Raw genomic sequence first — 22,424 nt, forward strand, 5'->3', positions numbered from 1 at the left:
AGGGTCAGTTATGTGGTGAGGACAGGGATGTGCTGACCTGTCATCCTCAGGGTCAGTTATGTGGTGGGGACAGGGATGTGCTGAGCTGTCATCCGTAGGGTCAGTTATGTGATGGGGACAGGGATGTGATACCTGTCACCCTTATGGTCACTTATGTGGTGAGGACAGGGATGTGCTGACCTGTCATCCTCAGGATCAGTTATGTGATGGGGACAGGGATGTGCTGACCTGTCATCCTCAGGGTCAGCTATGTGGTGGGGACAGGGATGTGCTGACCTGTCATCCTTAGGGTCAGTTATGTGGTGAGGACAGGGATGTGCTGACCTGTCATGCTCAGGGTCAGCTATGTGGTGGGGACAGGGATGTGCTGACCTGTCATCCTCATGGTCAGTTATGTTGAGAGGACAGGGATGTGCTGACCTGTCACCCTTAAGGTCAGTTATGTGGTGGGGACAGGGATGTGCTGACCTGTCATCCTTAGGCTGTTATGTGGTGAGGACAGGGATGTGATGACCTGTGATCCTTAGGGTCAGTTATGTGATGAGGACGGGGATGTGCTTACCTGTCATCCTCAGGGTCAGTTGTGTGGTGGGGACAGGGATGTGATACCTCTCACCCTTATGGTCACTTATGTGGTGAGGACAGGGATGTGCTGACCTGTCATCCTCATGGTCAGTTATTTGATGGGGACAGGGATGTGCTGACCTGTCATCCTCAGGGTCAGTTATGTGGTGGGGACAGGGATGTGCTGACCTGTCATCCTTAGGGTTAGTTATGTGGTGAGGACAGGGATGTGCTGACCAGTCATCCTCAGGGTCAATTATGTGGTGGGGACAGGGATGTGCTGACCTGTCACCCTTAGGGTCAGTTTTGTGGTGGGGACGGGGATGTGCTGACCTGTCACCCTTAGGGTCAGTTATATGGTGGGGGACAGGGATGTGCTGCCCTGTCATCCTTAGGGTCAGTTATGTGGTGAGGACAGGGATGTGCTGACCTGTCCCCCTTAGGGTCAGTTATGTGGTGGGGACAGGGATGTGCTGACTGGTCATCATTAGGATCAGTTATGTGGTGGGGACAGGGATGTGATACCTGTCACCCTTATGGTCACTTATGTGGAGAGGACAGGAATGTGCTGATCTTTTATCCTTAGGGTCAGTTATGTGGTGAGGACAGGGATGTGCTGACCTGTCATCCTCAGGGTCAGTTATGTGATGGGGACAGGGATGTGCTGACCTGTCATCCTCAGGGTCAGTTATGTGGTGGGGACAGGGATGTGATACCTGTCACCCTTACGGTCACTTATGTGGTGAGGACAGGGATATGCTGATCTGTCATCCTCAGGGTCAGTTATGTGATGGGTCATCCTTAGGGTCAGTTATGTGGTGAGGACAGGGATGTGCTGACCTGTCATCCTCAGGGTCAGTTATGTGATGGGGACAGGGATGTGCTGACCTGTCATCCTCAGGGTCAGTTATGTGGTGGGGACAGTGATGTGATACCTGTCACCCTTACGGTCACTTATGTGGTGAGGACAGGGATATGCTGATCTGTCATCCTCAGGGTCAGTTATGTGATGGGTCATCCATAGGGTCAGTTATGTGGTGGGGACAGGGATGTGCTCAGGGTCAGTTATGTCCTCAGGGTCAGTTATGTGGTGGGGACAGAGATGTGCTTAGGGTCAGTTATGTGGTGAGGACAGGGATGTGCTGACCTATCACCCTTAGGGTCAGTTATGTGGTGAGGACAGGGATGTGCTGACCTGTCACCCTTAGGGTCAGTTATGTGGTGGGGACAGGGATGTGCTGACCTGTCTTCCTTAGTGTCAGTTATGTGGTGGGGACGGGGATGTGCTGACCTGTCATCCTTAGGGTCAGTTATATGATCGGGACAGGGATGTGCTGACCTGTCATCCTCAGGGTCAGTTATGTGGTGAGGACAGGGATGTGCTGACCTGTCATCCTCAGGGTCAGTTATGTGGTGGGGACAGGGATGTGCTGACCTGTCACACTTATGGTCACTTATGTGGTGAGGAAAGGGATGTGCTGACCTGTCATCAGGTCAGTTATGTGGTGGGGACAGGGATGTGCTCAGGGTCAGTTATTTCCTCAGGGTCAGTTATGTGGTGGGGACAGGGATGTGCTGATCTGTCATCCTTAGGGTCAGTTATGTGGTGGGGACAGGGATGTGCTGACCTGTCACCCTTAGGGTCAGTTATGTGGTGGGGACAGGGATGTGCTGACCTGTCATCAGGTCAGTTATGTGGTGGGGACAGGGATGTGCTCAGGGTCAGTTATGTCCTCAGGGTCAGTTATGTGGTGGGGACAGGGATGTGCTGATCTGTCATCCTTAGGGTCAGTTATTTGGTGGGGACAGGGATGTGCTGACCTGTCACCCTTAGGGTCAGTTATGTGGTGGGGACAGGGATGTGCTGACCTGTCACCCTTAGGGTCAGTTATGTGGTGAGGACAGGGATGTGCTGACCTGTCATCCTTAGGGTCAGTTATGTGATGGGGACAGGGATGTGCTGACCTGTCATCCTCAGGGTCAGTTATGTGGTGGGGACAGGGATGTGCTGACCTGTCATCCTTTCGGTCAGTTATTTGGTGAGGACAGGGATGTGCTGACCTGTCATCCTTAGGGTCAGTTATGTGGTGGGGACAGGGATGTGATATCTGTCATCCTTAGGGTCAGTTATGTGATGGGGATGGGGATGTGCTGACCTGTCATCATTAGGGTCAGTTATGTGGTGGGGACAGTGATGTGCTGACCTGTCATCCTCAGGGTCACTTATGTGGTGAGGACAGGGATGTGCTGACCTGTCATCCTCAGGGTCAGTTACGTGGTGGGGACAGGGATGTGCTGACCTGTCATCCTCAGGGTCAGTTACGTGGTGGGGACAGGGATGTGCTGACCTGTCATCCTCAGGGTTAGTTATGTGGTGAGGACAGGGATGTGCTGACCTGTCATCCTCAGGGTTAGTTATGTGGTGAGGACAGGGATGTGCTGACCTGTCATCCTTAGGGTCAGTTATGTGGTGAGGACAGGGATGTGCTGACCTGTCATCCTCAGGGTCAGCTATGTGGTGGGGACAGGGATGTGCTGAGCTGTCATCCGTAGGGTCAGTTATGTGATGGGGACAGGGATGTGCTGACCTGTCCCCCTTAGGGTCAGTTATGTGGTGGGGACAGGGATGTGCTGACTGGTCATCATTAGGATCAGTTATGTGGTGGGGACAGGGATGTGATACCTGTCATCCTTATTGTCACTTATGTGGAGAGGACAGGAATGTGCTGATCTTTTATCCTTAGGGTCAGTTATGTGGTGAGGACAGGGATGTGCTGACCTGTCATCCTCAGGGTCAGTTATGTGATGGGGACAGGGATGTGCTGACCTGTCATCCTCAGGGTCAGTTATGTGGTGGGGACAGTGATGTGATACCTGTCACCCTTACGGTCACTTATGTGGTGAGGACAGGGATATGCTGATCTGTCATCCTCAGGGTCAGTTATGTGATGGGTCATCCTTAGGGTCCGTTATGTGGTGGGGACAGGGATGTGCTCAGGGTCAGTTATGTCCTCAGGGTCAGTTATGTGGTGGGGACAGAGATGTGCTTAGGGTCAGTTATGTGGTGAGGACAGGGATGTGCTGACCTATCACCCTTAGGGTCAGTTATGTGGTGAGGACAGGGATGTGCTGACCTGTCACCCTTAGGGTCAGTTAGATGATCGGGACAGGGATGTGCTGACCTGTCATCCTCAGGGTCAGTTATGTGGTGAGGACAGGGATGTGCTGACCTGTCATCCTCAGGGTCAGTTATGTGGTGGGGACAGGGATGTGCTGACCTGTCATCAGGTCAGTTATGTGGTGGGGACAGGGATGTGCTCAGGGTCAGTTATGTCCTCAGGGTCAGTTATGTGGTGGGGACAGGGATGTGCTGATCTGTCATCCTTAGGGTCAGTTATGTGGTGGGGACAGGGATGTGCTGACCTGTCACCCTTAGGGTCAGTTATGTGGTGGGGACAGGGATGTGCTGACCTGTCATCAGGTCAGTTATGTGGTGGGGACAGGGATGTGCTCAGGGTCAGTTATGTCCTCAGGGTCAGTTATGTGGTGGGGACAGGGATGTGCTGATCTGTCATCCTTAGGGTCAGTTATGTGGTGGGGACAGGGATGTGCTGACCTGTCACCCTTAGGGTCAGTTATGTGGTGGGGACAGGGATGTGCTGACCTGTCACCCTTAGGGTCAGTTATGTGGTGAGGACAGGGATGTGCTGACCTGTCATCCTTAGGGTCAGTTATGTGCTGGGGACAGGGATGTGCTGACCTGTCATCCTCAGGGTCAGTTATGTGGTGGGGACAGGGATGTGCTGACCTGTCATCCTTACGGTCAGTTATTTGGTGAGGACAGGGATGTGCTGACCTGTCATCCTTAGGGTCAGTTATGTGGTGGGGACAGGGATGTGATATCTGTCACACTTATGGTCACTTATGTGGTGAGGAAAGGGATGTGCTGACCTGTCATCAGGTCAGTTATGTGGTGGGGACAGGGATGTGCTCAGGGTCAGTTATGTCCTCAGGGTCAGTTATGTGGTGGGGACAGGGATGTGCTGATCTGTCATCCTTAGGGTCAGTTATGTGGTGGGGACAGGGATGTGCTGACCTGTCACCCTTAGGGTCAGTTATGTGGTGGGGACAGGGATGTGCTGACCTGTCATCAGGTCAGTTATGTGGTGGGGACAGGGATGTGCTCAGGGTCAGTTATGTCCTCAGGGTCAGTTATGTGGTGGGGACAGGGATGTGCTGATCTGTCATCCTTAGGGTCAGTTATGTGGTGGGGACAGGGATGTGCTGACCTGTCACCCTTAGGGTCAGTTATGTGGTGGGGACAGGGATGTGCTGACCTGTCACCCTTAGGGTCAGTTATGTGGTGAGGACAGGGATGTGCTGACCTGTCATCCTTAGGGTCAGTTATGTGCTGGGGACAGGGATGTGCTGACCTGTCATCCTCAGGGTCAGTTATGTGCTGGGGACAGGGATGTGCTGACCTGTCATCCTTACGGTCAGTTATTTGGTGAGGACAGGGATGTGCTGACCTGTCATCCTTAGGGTCAGTTATGTGGTGGGGACAGGGATGTGATATCTGTCATCCTTAGGGTCAGTTATGTGATGGGGATGGGGATGTGCTGACCTGTCATCCTTAGGGTCAGTTATGTGGTGGGGACAGTGATGTGCTGACCTGTCATCCTCAGGGTCACTTATGTGGTGAGGACAGGGATGTGCTGACCTGTCATCCTCAGGGTCAGTTACGTGGTGGGGACAGGGATGTGCTGACCTGTCATCCTTAGGGTCAGTTATGTGGTGAGGACAGGGATGTGCTGACCTGTCATCCTCAGGGTCAGTTATGTGGTGGGGACAGGGATGTGCTGAGCTGTCATCCGTAGGGTCAGTTATGTGATGGGGACAGGGATGTGATACCTGTCACCCTTATGGTCACTTATGTGGTGAGGACAGGGATGTGCTGACCTGTCATCCTCAGGATCAGTTATGTGATGGGGACAGGGATGTGCTGACCTGTCATCCTCAGGGTCAGCTATGTGGTGGGGACAGGGATGTGCTGACCTGTCATCCTTAGGGTCAGTTATGTGGTGAGGACAGGGATGTGCTGACCTGTCATGCTCAGGGTCAGCTATGTGGTGGGGACAGGGATGTGCTGACCTGTCATCCTCATGGTCAGTTATGTTGAGAGGACAGGGATGTGCTGACCTGTCACCCTTAAGGTCAGTTATGTGGTGGGGACAGGGATGTGCTGACCTGTCATCCTTAGGCTGTTATGTGGTGAGGACAGGGATGTGATGACCTGTCATCCTTAGGGTCAGTTATGTGATGAGGACGGGGATGTGCTTACCTGTCATCCTCAGGGTCAGTTGTGTGGTGGGGACAGGGATGTGATACCTCTCACCCTTATGGTCACTTATGTGGTGAGGACAGGGATGTGCTGACCTGTCATCCTCATGGTCAGTTATTTGATGGGGACAGGGATGTGCTGACCTGTCATCCTCAGGGTCAGTTATGTGGTGGGGACAGGGATGTGCTGACCTGTCATCCTTAGGGTTAGTTATGTGGTGAGGACAGGGATGTGCTGACCAGTCATCCTCAGGGTCAATTATGTGGTGGGGACAGGGATGTGCTGACCTGTCACCCTTAGGGTCAGTTTTGTGGTGGGGACGGGGATGTGCTGACCTGTCACCCTTAGGGTCAGTTATATGGTGGGGGACAGGGATGTGCTGCCCTGTCATCCTTAGGGTCAGTTATGTGGTGAGGACAGGGATGTGCTGACCTGTCCCCCTTAGGGTCAGTTATGTGGTGGGGACAGGGATGTGCTGACTGGTCATCATTAGGATCAGTTATGTGGTGGGGACAGGGATGTGATACCTGTCACCCTTATGGTCACTTATGTGGAGAGGACAGGAATGTGCTGATCTTTTATCCTTAGGGTCAGTTATGTGGTGAGGACAGGGATGTGCTGACCTGTCATCCTCAGGGTCAGTTATGTGATGGGGACAGGGATGTGCTGACCTGTCATCCTCAGGGTCAGTTATGTGGTGGGGACAGGGATGTGATACCTGTCACCCTTACGGTCACTTATGTGGTGAGGACAGGGATATGCTGATCTGTCATCCTCAGGGTCAGTTATGTGATGGGTCATCCTTAGGGTCAGTTATGTGGTGAGGACAGGGATGTGCTGACCTGTCATCCTCAGGGTCAGTTATGTGATGGGGACAGGGATGTGCTGACCTGTCATCCTCAGGGTCAGTTATGTGGTGGGGACAGTGATGTGATACCTGTCACCCTTACGGTCACTTATGTGGTGAGGACAGGGATATGCTGATCTGTCATCCTCAGGGTCAGTTATGTGATGGGTCATCCATAGGGTCAGTTATGTGGTGGGGACAGGGATGTGCTCAGGGTCAGTTATGTCCTCAGGGTCAGTTATGTGGTGGGGACAGAGATGTGCTTAGGGTCAGTTATGTGGTGAGGACAGGGATGTGCTGACCTATCACCCTTAGGGTCAGTTATGTGGTGAGGACAGGGATGTGCTGACCTGTCACCCTTAGGGTCAGTTATGTGGTGGGGACAGGGATGTGCTGACCTGTCTTCCTTAGTGTCAGTTATGTGGTGGGGACGGGGATGTGCTGACCTGTCATCCTTAGGGTCAGTTATATGATCGGGACAGGGATGTGCTGACCTGTCATCCTCAGGGTCAGTTATGTGGTGAGGACAGGGATGTGCTGACCTGTCATCCTCAGGGTCAGTTATGTGGTGGGGACAGGGATGTGCTGACCTGTCACACTTATGGTCACTTATGTGGTGAGGAAAGGGATGTGCTGACCTGTCATCAGGTCAGTTATGTGGTGGGGACAGGGATGTGCTCAGGGTCAGTTATTTCCTCAGGGTCAGTTATGTGGTGGGGACAGGGATGTGCTGATCTGTCATCCTTAGGGTCAGTTATGTGGTGGGGACAGGGATGTGCTGACCTGTCACCCTTAGGGTCAGTTATGTGGTGGGGACAGGGATGTGCTGACCTGTCATCAGGTCAGTTATGTGGTGGGGACAGGGATGTGCTCAGGGTCAGTTATGTCCTCAGGGTCAGTTATGTGGTGGGGACAGGGATGTGCTGATCTGTCATCCTTAGGGTCAGTTATGTGGTGGGGACAGGGATGTGCTGACCTGTCACCCTTAGGGTCAGTTATGTGGTGGGGACAGGGATGTGCTGACCTGTCACCCTTAGGGTCAGTTATGTGGTGAGGACAGGGATGTGCTGACCTGTCATCCTTAGGGTCAGTTATGTGATGGGGACAGGGATGTGCTGACCTGTCATCCTCAGGGTCAGTTATGTGGTGGGGACAGGGATGTGCTGACCTGTCATCCTTTCGGTCAGTTATTTGGTGAGGACAGGGATGTGCTGACCTGTCATCCTTAGGGTCAGTTATGTGGTGGGGACAGGGATGTGATATCTGTCATCCTTAGGGTCAGTTATGTGATGGGGATGGGGATGTGCTGACCTGTCATCATTAGGGTCAGTTATGTGGTGGGGACAGTGATGTGCTGACCTGTCATCCTCAGGGTCACTTATGTGGTGAGGACAGGGATGTGCTGACCTGTCATCCTCAGGGTCAGTTACGTGGTGGGGACAGGGATGTGCTGACCTGTCATCCTCAGGGTCAGTTACGTGGTGGGGACAGGGATGTGCTGACCTGTCATCCTCAGGGTTAGTTATGTGGTGAGGACAGGGATGTGCTGACCTGTCATCCTCAGGGTTAGTTATGTGGTGAGGACAGGGATGTGCTGACCTGTCATCCTTAGGGTCAGTTATGTGGTGAGGACAGGGATGTGCTGACCTGTCATCCTCAGGGTCAGCTATGTGGTGGGGACAGGGATGTGCTGAGCTGTCATCCGTAGGGTCAGTTATGTGATGGGGACAGGGATGTGATACCTGTCACCCTTATGGTCACTTATGTGGTGAGGACAGGGATGTGCTGACCTGTCATCCTCAGGATCAGTTATGTGATGGGGACAGGGATGTGCTGACCTGTCATCCTCAGGGTCAGCTATGTGGTGGGGACAGGGATGTGCTGACCTGTCATCCTTAGGGTCAGTTATGTGGTGAGGACAGGGATGTGCTGACCTGTCATGCTCAGGGTTAGCTATGTGGTGGGGACAGGGATGTGCTGACCTGGCATCCTCAGGGTCAGTTATGTGGTGGGGACAGGGATGTGCTGACCTGTCATCCTTAGGGTTAGTTATGTGGTGAGGACAGGGATGTGCTGACCTGTCACCCTTAGGGTCAGTTATGTGGTGAGGACAGGGATGTGCTGAGCTGTCATCCTTAGGGTCAGTTATGTGGTGAGGACAGGAATGTGCTGACCTGTCATCCTTAGGGTCAGTTATGTGGTGGGGACAGGTTTGCGCTTCGCGTTTGTCCACATATTTACATTACATTGACCATAAATAATTTGATTTGGTGCTGGACCACCAACCTGAGGCACCCCTGCACGTGTCCCAGGGCACCCCAGGGTGCAAAGGCGTACAGGTGGGAACCAGTGCCCTAGAGTAATTTAATGGCTAGTTAGGGACATCTGTGGGCCAAAGAAAGATTCCCTCTCTTGTTTGGCAGTTGCCCTTCTCTCTCCCATGCATAGGTTTCTTTCATATGTACGATATTTTTGTTTTCTAAATGTTGTCAAAATCCTTATATACCAAATTCATGAAGACTTCACTTCAGGCTATAAGTGCTTTCCCGTAGCCAGAAGTGGACTTATACAGTACAGTAGGTCTTACAATAAGGTCATAGACTGAGTATTGGGAGCTTCATCGAGTTCTTTCAGCATTCATATAAAACTTTCCAAGCTATAGGCTGCATTCTCAGTGATGTCACTGGTTCCTAGTGATGGGCTGCATTCTCAGTGATGTCACTGGTTCCTAGTAATGGGCTGCATTCTCAGTGATGTCACTGGTTCCTAGTGATAGGCAGCATTCTCAGTGATGTCACTGGTTCCTAGTTATAGGCCGCATTCACAGTGATGTCACTGGTTCCTAGTGATAGGCCGCATTCAGTGATGTCACTGGTTCCTAGTGATAGGCTGCATTCTCAGTAATGTCACTGGTTCCTAGTGATAGGCTGCATTCAGTGATGTCACTGGCTACGAATGACAGGCTGCATGCTCAGTGATGTCACTGGTTCCTAGTGATAGGCTGCATTCTCAGTGATGTCACTGGTTCCTAGCTATAGGCTGCATTCTCAGTGATGTCACTGGTTCCTAGTGATAGGCTGCTCTCTCAGAGATGTCACTGGTTCCTAGTGATAGGTTGCATTCTCAGTGATGTCACTGGTTCCTAGTAACAGGCTGCATTCTCAGTGATGTCACTGGTTCCTAGTGATAGGATTGCATTCTCAGTGATGTCACTGGTTCCTAGCTATAGGCTGCATTCTCAGTGATGCCACTGGTTCCTAGTGATAGGCTGCATTCTCAGTGATGTCACTGGTTCCTAGTGATAGGCTGCATTCACAGTGATGTCACTGGTTCCTAGTGATAGGCTGCATTCACAGTGATGTCACTGGTTCATAGTGATAGGCTGCATTCAGTGATGTCACTGGTTCCGAATGACAGGCTGCATGCTCAGTGATGTCACTGGTTCATAGTGATAGGCTGTATTCAGTGATGTCACTGGTTCCGAATGACAGGCTGCATGCTCAGTGATGTCACTGGTTCCTAGTGATAGGCTGCATTCACAGTGATGTCACTGGTTCCGAATGACAGGCTGCATGCTCAGTGATGTCACTGGTTCCTAGTGATAGGCTGCATTCACAGTGATGTCACTGGTTCCTAGTGATAGGCTGCATGCTCAGTGATGTCACTGGTTCCTAGTGATAGGCTGCATTCTCAGTGATGTCACTGGTTCCTAGTGATGGGCTGCACGCTCAGTGATGTCACTGGTTCCTAGAGATAGGGTGCATTCTCAGTGATGTCACAGGTTCATAGTGATAGGCTGCATTCAGTGATGTCACTGGTTCCAAATGACAGGCTGCATGCTCAGTGATGTCACTGGTTCATAGTGATAGGCTGCATTCAGTGATGTCACTGGTTCCGAATGACAGGCTGCATGCTCAGTGATGTCGCTGGTTCCTAGTGATAGGATTGCATTCTCAGTGATGTCACTGGTTCCTAGTGATAGGCTGCATTCTCAGTGATGTCACTGGTTCCTAGTGATAGGTTGCACTCTCAGTGATGTCACTGGTTCCTTGTGAAGTGATAAGATGTATTGTTATAGATGTTCTTTCAGCCCACCAAAGAGCTGCATCCACTGCTGGTTAGGCTATATAATAGCTATAAGTACCACACATGAGCGATATGTTCCAGTCTTATGTTGATTACAGAAGGCACTTATGTCTGTGGATAGTAATACATGTTAGTAATCTGTGTGACTGGAGCATTGAATTGCCCTCCATTACTCTGTGATGTAAATGCCCCTTTTGAGTCAGTCACATAGCCAGGATTTTGAAATGAGGGGAAGGAAAGGGTAACGATAGCTGCCACAGGAGGCATGGATACATCATCTAGAGACATCTTTTTGCAAAATGAATTTATTGAGATTTTTCGAGAAACAAAAAGAACTTGTATACAAAAATAGGAAATGTGATTGTATTAAACGGATACATATTTGGTCAGTCAGCCATACAGAAGCAGTTACAGCTCCACATGTTCATAGATCCACAAAGAAACATAACTCCATGTTTGCAGGAAGGGGGGATGGGGTACCAGACAAGAGGATGGAAACACCAGGAAAGCGGGGAGAGGACAAGGTAGAGCATGGACGGTGACTGGGAAGGCTTTTAAGGAGTGACATCATGGTGTAGAAGCTGCGGTATAAAATCCGGTTTATTTTCAAACAGGCTTAAAATTTTCTGTCGCGTACTAGGTGTATATTTACTAAAGTGCGGGTTGACAGAAGTGGAGAAGTTGTCCATAGCAACCAATCAAATTCTACTTATCATTTATATAGCACCTTCTACAAAATAATAGCTAGAATCTAATTGGTTACTATGGGCAACATCTCCACTTCTAAATACCCGCAGTTTAGTATACAGTATAAACCCTCTCGAGTCTAGGAAGTCTATGCATGAACCCCGTTTCTCATAGAATCAGATAACTCCCTTCTCTACATCAGGAAGAGTGGATGGTCTCTCGACTTATAACGTTGTCATCAGCGTCTTACAGATGTGTCCACATACATCTATCCTCCGTGCTCTACAAGTCTTGAAAGTGTTTCAAAGCCTTGTAAAAGATACCATCCTATAGGTATCGAAACGGGTTGGAAAGGAAGACACTATTCAAGGGGCGATTGGACCTGATCCATTGGACGTTCTCAGACAATCCAGGGACACCTGGTCATTATGATCTTTTTGTCTACTGTTGTTGTTGTAGACATAATCCTATGTCTCCTTTCCATGTTAACCATATTGTCTGATGGAAATTGGAGAACAGAAAAGGAGAGGAGTGACGGGTCTTATATCTGGATAGATGCCATTGTCCCCCCTATGCGATTCTTGTCTACTCTAGGCGGTAGACATATTGTTTTGGTGCGAGTTATCATTTAATTAATATTTATTAAGCACTTTATTGTGGCTATATTACACTATTGTTGTGTTTGTTTTTATTCTCTCTGGTAACATGTGGAAAATGCTATATGACTAATAAGCACGGGTAATCAGACTTGGAACTTCCATTTGTTTAAGCTTTCAATTAGCGCCTATGGACCTTATGGTGATCGTTGGTATATGTATTCTATATATTGGTGTGGGGTGACACTTCATTTACACCTAGTGGGCCCCGATGTGACTGATTTAGCACATATTTTTATTCCTACTTTGTTCTTAAGGACGACCGCTCAACCCAGCAGATAGAGGGCCCTCCAATAACCTGGGATTAAAGTGCTCAGCTACGGAACCAAGAGCAGCTTGTCATCTGTGAACAGTGCTAGTTTGATCTACGGTGAGCCCACCCTTATGCCATGGAATTGCATACTGGAACAGAATGGTTATCACCAGAGCCACAACAACTATTGCACATAGAAGAGGAGACAGTGGGCAACCTTGAAGTGTTCCTCAACAAATAAAAATAGTGTCAGATAAGTAACCATTACATAGAACTTGGGTTTGGGAGGGGGGGGGGTAAGGTGCCAGGCTTGCACAGTACCAAGAAATTCATCAGGGAATCTAAACCGAGAAAAAGATTCACACAAACGTTCCCAGGGAACAAGGTCAAAAACATTTTCTGCAAAGCTGATGAGTGTTTGGGTTCTCTGTGAAGCTGGAAAAACTTTACCATTACTGGTGGATTGACGGCCCCAGAGGAGTCTAGTCTGATCAGTATAAATAACATGGGGTAGAAGTGTTTTCAGATGATCTGCCAAGATTTTCATTAATAGTCACTTTTGAGGCATAATATGGGGCAATATGAGCCCAGAATTCCCCTCAGAGCCATTTAATTGCCGCATGTATTGGAAGGCACATACCTCTGCTCTACCTGCTTCCGTCCCTTAATCTGGCTCTGAATACACTACTCATACCACACTCACAGCAGGCTCACACACATGGAGTCACACTCACAGCAGGCTCACACATGCAGGGTCACACTCACAGCAGGCTCTCGCACATGGAGTCACAGTCATAGCAGGCTCACACACATGGAGTCACAGTCACAGCAGGATCACACACATAGAGCCACACTCACAGTAGGTTCACACATATGGAGTCACACTCACAGCCGGATCACACACATGGAGTCACACTCACAGCAGGATCACACACATGGAGTCACACTCACAGCAGGATCACACTCACAGTAGGCTCACACACATGGGGTCACACTCACAGTAGGCTCACACACATGGAGTCACACTCACAGCAGGATCACACACATGGAGTCAGTCAGCAGGATCACACATGGAGCCACACTCACAGCAGGATCACACACATGGAGCCACACTCACAGCAGGCTCACACACATGGAGTCACACTCACAGTAGGCTCACACACATGGAGTCACACTCACAGCAGGATCACACACATGGAGTCACACTCACAGCAGCTCACACACATGGAGTCACAGTCACAGCAGACTCACACACGGAGTCACACTCACAGCAGGTTCACACACTTGGAGTCACACTCACAGCAGGCTCACACACATACATAGGGTCACAGATCTGCAGAAACACACAATTACAGGGCACGCACACAAACACAATATAGTGAGCCTCCTCCCTTAGTCTTACCATATATTACAGGCTGTACAGTGGTTACAGCTGCTCCTATTTCTTCTATCTACCATAGTGCATACAGGAGTCAGGCACCAGAGCTGTACCCTATGCTGTGTAGCCCCATCCTATGGCTCAGACCTGTCCTCTCCCTCTCTTCTTACTGTATGGCCTATTCCTCAGAAGGCAGCACTGGTGGGGAAGTTTTATGTTGGGGGAGCACTGACCCCTCCCCATGTTCCCCATAGGGTACGCTACTGCTTTAAGTACACTCTGTACATTTATTTATGCCTGTTTTCATCATTTAAACTACTTCATGGTGACAAACTGGTTAGAATTGCTGGCTCACTGCTTTGGCGTCACAGGTAGGATTCCCACCAATGCCCTATTTGTGTGAAGTTTTTATGTTCTCTCCCTGCTTGTATGGGTTACCACTGATTACTTTGGTTTCTCCCACAAAGATCAAAAGCAGACTGATAGATTAAGTGCATGATATGGAATTAGATTGTTAGCTCTAACTGTGCACACACAAGATGGCTGCCTTACTGGATACAAATATGCAAAGTGCTTTGAGTCCTATTAGGAGAAAGGTGCTATATACACAAGTAATGTTACAGATGTAAAATAAACTAATGCAACCATTTCATGTCTACCAACTCAAGGAAATTCAACTGGGACTTCCTGATGTCTTACAAGATCTGGTTCTTACCTGTGTGATGCCTCTGATTTATAATAAAATGTGATCTCTTATGTAACACTGCCCACACTCAGAGCATGCAAATGGTCCTCACCTGTGTGTTCTCTCATGTGTGACAAGAGCTGATTACTGTAAAACATTTCCCACACAGAACTGGGGATGGGCATCCGAAACCGATAGTTAGCAACCATCAATGTTCCTCTGATAGCTAGACTCAAATAGCTAGACTCAGAACATGAAATTGTTTCTCACCTGTGTGAATTCTCTGATGTGTAACAAGATAGGCTTTCTGTGAAAAACATTTCTCACACTCAGAACATTTAAATGGTTTCTCACCTGTGTGATGTCTCTCATGTCTAATAAGATCTGATCTACGTAAAAAACATTTCCCACACTCAGAGCATGTAAATGGTTTCACACCTGTGTGACGTCTCTCATGTATAACAAGAGCTGATTTGTGTGTAAAGCATTTCCCACATTCAGAACATGGAAATGGTTTCTCACCTGTGTGACGTCTCTCATGTCTAACAAGATCTGATTTACGTATAAAACATTTCTCACACTCAGAACATGGAAATGATTTCTCGCCTGTGTGACTTCTCTCATGTACGACAAGAGCCGATTTGAGTGTAAAACATTTTCCGCATTCAGAACATGGAAATGGTTTCTCACCTGTGTGCGTTCTCTCATGTCTAAGAAGATGTGATTTGTGTTTAAAACGTTTCTCACACTCAGAACATGGAAATGGATTCACACCTGTGTGACATCTCTCATGTATAACAAGAGCTGATTTGTGTGTAAAACATTTCCCACACTCAGAACATGGAAATGGTTTCTCACCTGTGTGACTTCTCTCATGTATAAGAAGACCTGATTTCAGTGCAAAACATTTCCCACACTCAGGACATGGAAATGGCCTCTCACCTGTGTGACGTCTCCAATGTCTAACAAGATCTGATTTCTGTGTAAAACATATTCCACACTCAGAACATGAAAATGGTTTCTCACCTGTGTGACGTCTCTCATGTACAACAAGATATGATTTGTTTGTAAAACATTTCCCACACTCAGAACATGGAAATGGCTTCTCACCTGTCTTATGTCTCTCATGTCTAACAACAGCTAGTTTAGCTGTAGAACTTTTTCCACACTCAGAAGAGGAAATGTTTGTGCCACCCCTAGGATCTGTACTATGTTCAGCAATATGTGAGTTACCAGGAGAACATTCCTCAAGAATAGAGGGATCAGATGATATAGCTGCACTAAGAAGAGCTGGGTGTATATTTAGGGTAATGCAGTTTTCTTCTGGAGACCCTTGAGCAAGGTTTTTGTCTTCGAATTTAAAATTTGGAGACCAAACAAGATGCCCCTCCGAGGTCTTCCTTGTATTGCGTCCATCTGGTAGAAATAAAATAGTTAACTAAGTATCTTACAGTAAAGGCGTAATTAATCAATATTTGATCTCTCCCCTATTCCCATGAGTTTGTGCTTAGTACAACCTCATGAGGGACACTTTAGGGTTCTACCATTCACACTCATACACATAATACAGGAGAAGAAAGGAAACAAGGGGAGTTTTTTGGAGAGTGTGGCTGGGTCCAGTCAGAGAGCCAGAGTAGTCCAGCAGATTTCCATGCTCATCTCCGACTTGTCCAGATGTCGGATCTGAAGAGAACATCATTATGAAAGGCAAGCAAGTGGTCTTTTGCAGTGAAATGGCAAAGCTTGACACCAAAATGATTTAAGTTCAGCCAATCAGTGTCTCCTATTTCAAACATGGCATCCTCGATTTGAAATTGCAGGCACTGCTAATAGACAGCTTGCACTGCTAATAGACAGCTACAGCGGAGCAGCCGTGGTGAGCCATGATTGTGGAGAGAACCCAGGCCAGAAAGAAAAGCTTCTGGGAGGAATTGTTCTGATGGCCACATAAGAGACCAGAAAAAAGGAAGATCAAGCAAAAAATTGCGTAGGCCACTGGAGAAGACTCTATGGTGGCAGATAAGCATGGAGGACAGCAGGTGGCAGTTAGAGTCAAGATAGATGCTGATGACAGGAGAGGCCAGCAGTGGTGGGAAGCAAGATACACAACACTCCTCACTGCAGCCTCTCCCTCTAGACCAGGTAGGCACCCTTGGAACATCTTTACTTACCTATAACCCCCTAGGCAAGGCCTGGTACACCTGAGGACCTCCAGATGTTGTCAAACTACAAGTCTTAGCATGCACTGCCAGTTCTGCAATTAGTGAATATTAAAACTGTGGCAGGGCATGCTATAGAGCCACAGGTGGGCCAGGCCTGCCCTTGACCACCAGGGAGTATGGGTATTAGGCCTGTGGCAGACAACAAATTTGGAGCTAGTCCTGCGGCACACACTAGCCTAAGGAAGTAAGCTCATGAGGAAACTCTAGGCTTGGAATAAGTTCAGGTGCTAAGCCTGTGATCCCTAAATGTCCCCCGATAGGAATGAGACATTATCTGACTTCAACATCTATTTTTCTTGCCAATACAAAGCCTGCTTTCCCATCCAAAACAAAGTCCATTTTTCCAAATTAATGTTCCTTTTTTCCTGCCAAATTAGAGCAATAGGCCCTCTTAAATATAGAAGACCCTTAGGGCTCTTCTCACTAGCTGCATATCTGAACTTTAGTAAATATAATCCTGGAGGTCAGATTAAGGTCAAAATACTCATCCAAGCTCCAGGGTCTACCAAATCGAAAGATGCCCAAAAAGAGAGAGATTAAACCATTCTTCATTGGAGAGAATGGGTGTCTGGGAGAAGAACTGGATCAACGGACTATGGCCTAGGAACATATCAGGACTGATGAGGATAGTAATAGCAAGAATACATTCTAGTAGTGGGATGGACTGCCCACAAGAGTCACAGAGACCAGAACTGGCCATGTGCTTCAGGAGGGATTTAGTGCTCGTCAGGGGCACAGAGGGTCCTCTAGGGTCAGATCTATCCAGGTCTGCTGAGAGGATCTTATTAAAATCACCTCCTACCAACAAAAGAACCTTCCACAATTTAGTAAATTCCATAAAAAAAATGATGAGAAAAAAAAGGGGGGACGACGACACTTGATATTTGGACTAGGCCAGAAGGTAAAGAATCTATAATTGTACTGGAATGAGGAAGACAATGGTAGGGGTGGAGTGAGAATCGGCAATGGTTGAGAAGACCACTCATGCGGCGGCAGAAAAGCATATTGCTTGCAATAGGGGCATGATTCAAAGACTGAAGCAGTCGCAGTGCGTCTTTTGTCAATGACACATCTGAGGCTTCAAACTAATGCCGCTACAAAGCCCTTATCCTGTATACGGACACTGTGAATTTGCACCTGCCGCGTCTTTATACGCAATCATCGGTCGCACCACTGATACTTGCTCAAATCCTATGGCAGGTGAAGTCACTCCATCTGATTATGGCCTCCTAATATATGGCAGTCACTGATGCTCTCCAATATATAGCAGTTCATGCAATGCTCTCTGTATTAAATGGAGTCACTGATGCTCTCTATAATATTTGGTGGTCACTGATGCTCTCTGTATTACATGGCGATTACTGAAGCACACTGCATTGTATGGTGGTCAATGACGCTCTCTGCATTTTATGGGGGCGTCACTGACGCTCTCTGCATTGTATGACGGTTACTGATGTTATCTCTATTGTATGGCAGTCACTGAAGCCTTGTGTATTATATGGCAATTAATGCAATGCTTAATGCATATGGTGGTCACTGTTTGTATTACATGGTGGCTACTGTGATGTTCTCTTTAATATATTGTAGTAACTGATGCTCTCTGTATTACATGGTGGTCACTATGATGTTCACTGTATTGTAAGGTTTCATTGATGCTCCTTATTACATGACAATCACTGTGACTCAGAGGGCGTTTCTAACTATAAGGTGGTACCTCCAGCTAGCCTCTAAGGTCCAAGGTACTGCAAATACTAGAGGTCACAGTTTCAAAGCTTTCAACTCATGTAATTTGAGAAACTAATGGGGTCTATAAATCCCACTAATGTATTAGAAATCATGAACCACAAGCCATGGTGGTGGCCACAAGCAGTGGAACTGTTTCTAGGGTAAGGTGATACCACTTTCAGCAGGAGGCTTATGACTCCCCAACTGGGCAGATACATTTCCCTCATTAGTTTGTACTGACAGAGGAGGGTGCAGGATAAGAGATTGCTGTAGTGACTGAACAAGGAGAATATGTGACTCTATTCTGTAATAAGTATTTATTACTCACCAGTGCTGATATCTGTAGGGATTTCCTCCTCTTTACACAGCTGATCACCACTCACATATGTCTCTTCTTCGCCCTCTATATCTTCTGCCTTCATATCAGTCACATACGTCTCTTCTTCTCTCTCTATATCAGGCTCATACATCTCTTCTTCTCTCTCTATATCAGTCTCATACGTCTCTTCTTCTCTCTCTATATCAGGCTCATATGTCTCTTCTCCATCTTTGTCTTCTGCCTTCATATCAGTCACATACATTTCTTCTTCTCCTTCTATATCTTCTACCTTCATATCAATCACATACGTCTCTTCTTCTCTCTCTGCATCTTCTGCCTCTATATCAGTCACATACGTCTCTTCTCTCTCTGTATCTTCTGCCTTTATATCAGTCTCATACGTCTCTACTTCTCCATCTTTGTCTTCTGTCTTCATATCAGTCACATACGTCTCTTCTTCTCCTTCTGTATATTCTGCTTTTATATCAGTCACATACGTCTCTTCTCCTCCCTCTGTATCTTCTGCTTTCATATCAGTCACATATATCTCTTCTCCCTCTATATCTTCTGCCTTTATATCAGTCACATACGTCTCTTCTCCTTCTATATATTCTACCTTAAAATTAGTCAAGTGGTTTTCACCCTATATACACCAGCAATAAAGACGACATTAATCATTTCTAAATTCCGTAAGAGATAAAACAAGTCAAATAATTTGACTCACTCTGCTTCTGTACTGATAATATAGAGACAGTCACATTTGCCTATTGGTGAGACCCTAAATCCCTCCTACCGAATCCTCCTGTGGGGTCCTGTGATTCTCCTCTGTACAATCCTGTGAATAAAGAGGACGGGGACATCTCTCTGGGGTATTTCTGTTACTGGGTCCATCTGTAGGAGACACACAGTGACTGAGTACATTGTATATATGTGATCATCAGGTGATCTGTGTATATAGGGGGCCCCCATACCTGCTCTCCCCTGTACAATAAATGACAGTCTCCTCTTACCCAGTGATGTGAGGGGCCAGTGATTTTCCATCATCACGTCCTTGTACAGACCCTTGTGTTCCTCTATATACTCCCCCTCCTGCATGGAGACATAGACAGTGACATCCTGACACCTTATAGTAACCTGACACACACATAATGATAGTCATCACCCAGACACATCCCCCGGTGTTACTGTATAATGTCCCATTCCCAGCACTCACCTCTCCAGTCATCACCCAGACACATCCCCTGGTGTTACTGTATAATGTCCCATTCCCAGCAGTCACCTCACCAGTCATCACCCAGACACATCCCCCGGTGTTACTGTATAATGTCCCATTCCCAGCAGTCACCTCCCCAGTCATCACTCAGACACATCCCCTGGTGTTAGTTTATAATGTCCTATTCCCAGCAGTCACCTCTCCACTCATCACCCAGACACAGCCCCTGGTGTTACTGTATAATGTCCCATTCCCAGCAGTCACCTCTCCAGTCATCACCCAGACACATCCCCTGGTGTTACTGTATAATTTCCCATTCCCAGCAGTCACCTCCCCAGTCATCACCCAGACACATCCCCTGATGTTACTGAATAATGTCACATTCCCAGCAGTCACCTCTCCAGTCATCACCCAGACACATCCCCTGGTGTTACTGTATAATGTCACATTCCCAGCAGTCACCTCTCCAGTCATCACCCAGACCCATCCCCTGGTGTTACTGTATAATGTCCCATTCCCAGCAGTCACCTCTCCAGTCATCACCCAGACCCATCCCCTGGTGTTACTGTATAATGTCCCATTCCCAGCAGCCACCTCTCCAGTCATCACCCAGACCCATCCCCGATCGTGGATAGGTAAGTATCCACTAACCTAACCCCCCTAACCCTAACCCTCCTTAGAGGTGCCTAACCCTAACTTCCCCCCCCAAGTGCCTAACCCTAATCCTCCCTCTAAGTGCCTAGCCCTAACCACCCCCTTCCCCGCTGCCTAAACCTAAGTCCCCCGGGGGGGGTGCCTAACCCTAAGTGCCCCCCGGGAGCCCTAAACCTAACCCTCCCCCCCAGCGGCTGTCCCCTCGCAGCGCCCGGCATCACTACGATCGTGATGCCGGGCGCCGGTCTCCCGGCGTCGGGGAAATGCGGGCGTCTACATCTAGACGCCCGGTATTTCACCCTTGTCGGGATAAGACAGTCGGGAAGCCAGCTGCCGGTATATAGGCAGTCGGCTTCCAGACTGCTTCCCCCCAGCAGTCACCTCTCCAGTCATAACCGACCCATCCCCTGGTGTTACTGTATAATGTCACATTCCCAGCAGTCACCTCTCCAGTCATAACCCAGATACATCTCCCAGTGTTACTGTATAATGTCCCATGCCCAGCAGTCACCTCTCCAGTCATCATCCAGACACATCCCCTGGTGTTACTGTATAATGTCCCATTCCCAGCAGTCACCTCTCCAGTCATCACCCAGACACATCCCCTGGTGTTACTGTATAATGTCCCATTCCCAGCAGTCACCTCTCCAGTCATCACCAAGACACATCCCCCAGTGTTACTGTATCATGTCCAATTCCCAGCAGTCACCTCTCCAGTCAGCAGCTGAATGATCTTCTTGGTAAGTTCAAGGATCTTCTGGTCATTGTGTCTGTCATGTATCAGTGAGTGAGGTCGAGGCACCGTGATGGGGCTCTGGGACCTGCTCAGTCCTCCTGATACAGGGACGGCTGCTGGGTGCCTCGCGCTCAACGGTCGTCGTCTTCACTACTGTGTAACCCTGTGTATTGGGGGAGACACCAAATATCACTGCATACACTCCCAGATATAAGTGATGTTACTATGACACTCCCAGATCCCCTCACCTCCCCAGTCATGTCCCTGTATTATTACTATAGATATAAGTGATGTCACTGTGACACCCCCAGATCCCCTCACCTCCCCAGTCATGTCCCTGTATTATTACTATAGATATATAAGTGATGTTACTATGACACTCCCAGATCCCCTCACCTCCCCAGTCATGTCCCTGTATTATTACTATAGATATAAGTGATGTCACTGTGACACTCCCAGGTCCCCTCACCTCCCCAGTCATGTCCCTGTATTATTACTATAGATATAAGTGATGTCACTGTGACACTTCCAGATCCCCTCACCTCCCCAGTCATGTCCCTGTATTATTACTATAGATATAAGTGATGTCACTGTGACACTCCCAGGTCCCCTCACCTCCCCACTCATATCCCTGTATTATTACTATAGATATAAGTGATGTCACTGTGACACTCCCAGGTCCCTTCACCTCCCCAGTCATGTCCCTGTATTATTACTATAGATATAAGTGATGTCACTGTGACACACCCAGATCCCCTCACCTCCCCGGTCATGTCCCTGTATTATTACTATAGATATAAGTGATATCACTGTGACACTCCCAGGTCCCTTCACCTCCCCGGTCATGTCCCTGTATTATTACTATAGATAGAAGTGATGTCACTGTGACACACCCAGATCCCCTCACCTCCCCAGTCATGTCCCTGTATTATTACTATAGATAGAAGTGATGTCACTGTGACACTCCCAGATCCCCTCACCTCCCCATGTAATGTCCCTGTATTATTACTATAGATATAAGTGATATCACTGTGACACTCTCAGATCCCCTCACCTTC

At 48.2% G+C, this 22,424-nt stretch overlaps 1 protein-coding gene across 1 annotated transcript in view; it reads right to left on the reverse strand.

The window, feature by feature from the left end:
• Positions 1-11,157: 11,157 nt before the first annotated feature.
• Positions 11,158-22,424, reverse strand: part of LOC148453680 (uncharacterized) — a 53,403-nt gene continuing 42,136 nt past the window's right edge. The window contains 1 exon segment of the mRNA XM_088461863.1: positions 11,158-15,646. Within this exon segment, the coding sequence (XP_088317989.1) occupies positions 14,730-15,646 (917 nt within the window). The 3' untranslated portion in view covers positions 11,158-14,729.

This window comes from Taudactylus pleione, unplaced genomic scaffold (assembly GCF_031769625.1).
Source record: "Taudactylus pleione unplaced genomic scaffold, aTauple2 ptg001120l, whole genome shotgun sequence".
In the NCBI taxonomy this organism is placed as follows: Eukaryota; Metazoa; Chordata; class Amphibia; order Anura; family Myobatrachidae; genus Taudactylus; species Taudactylus pleione.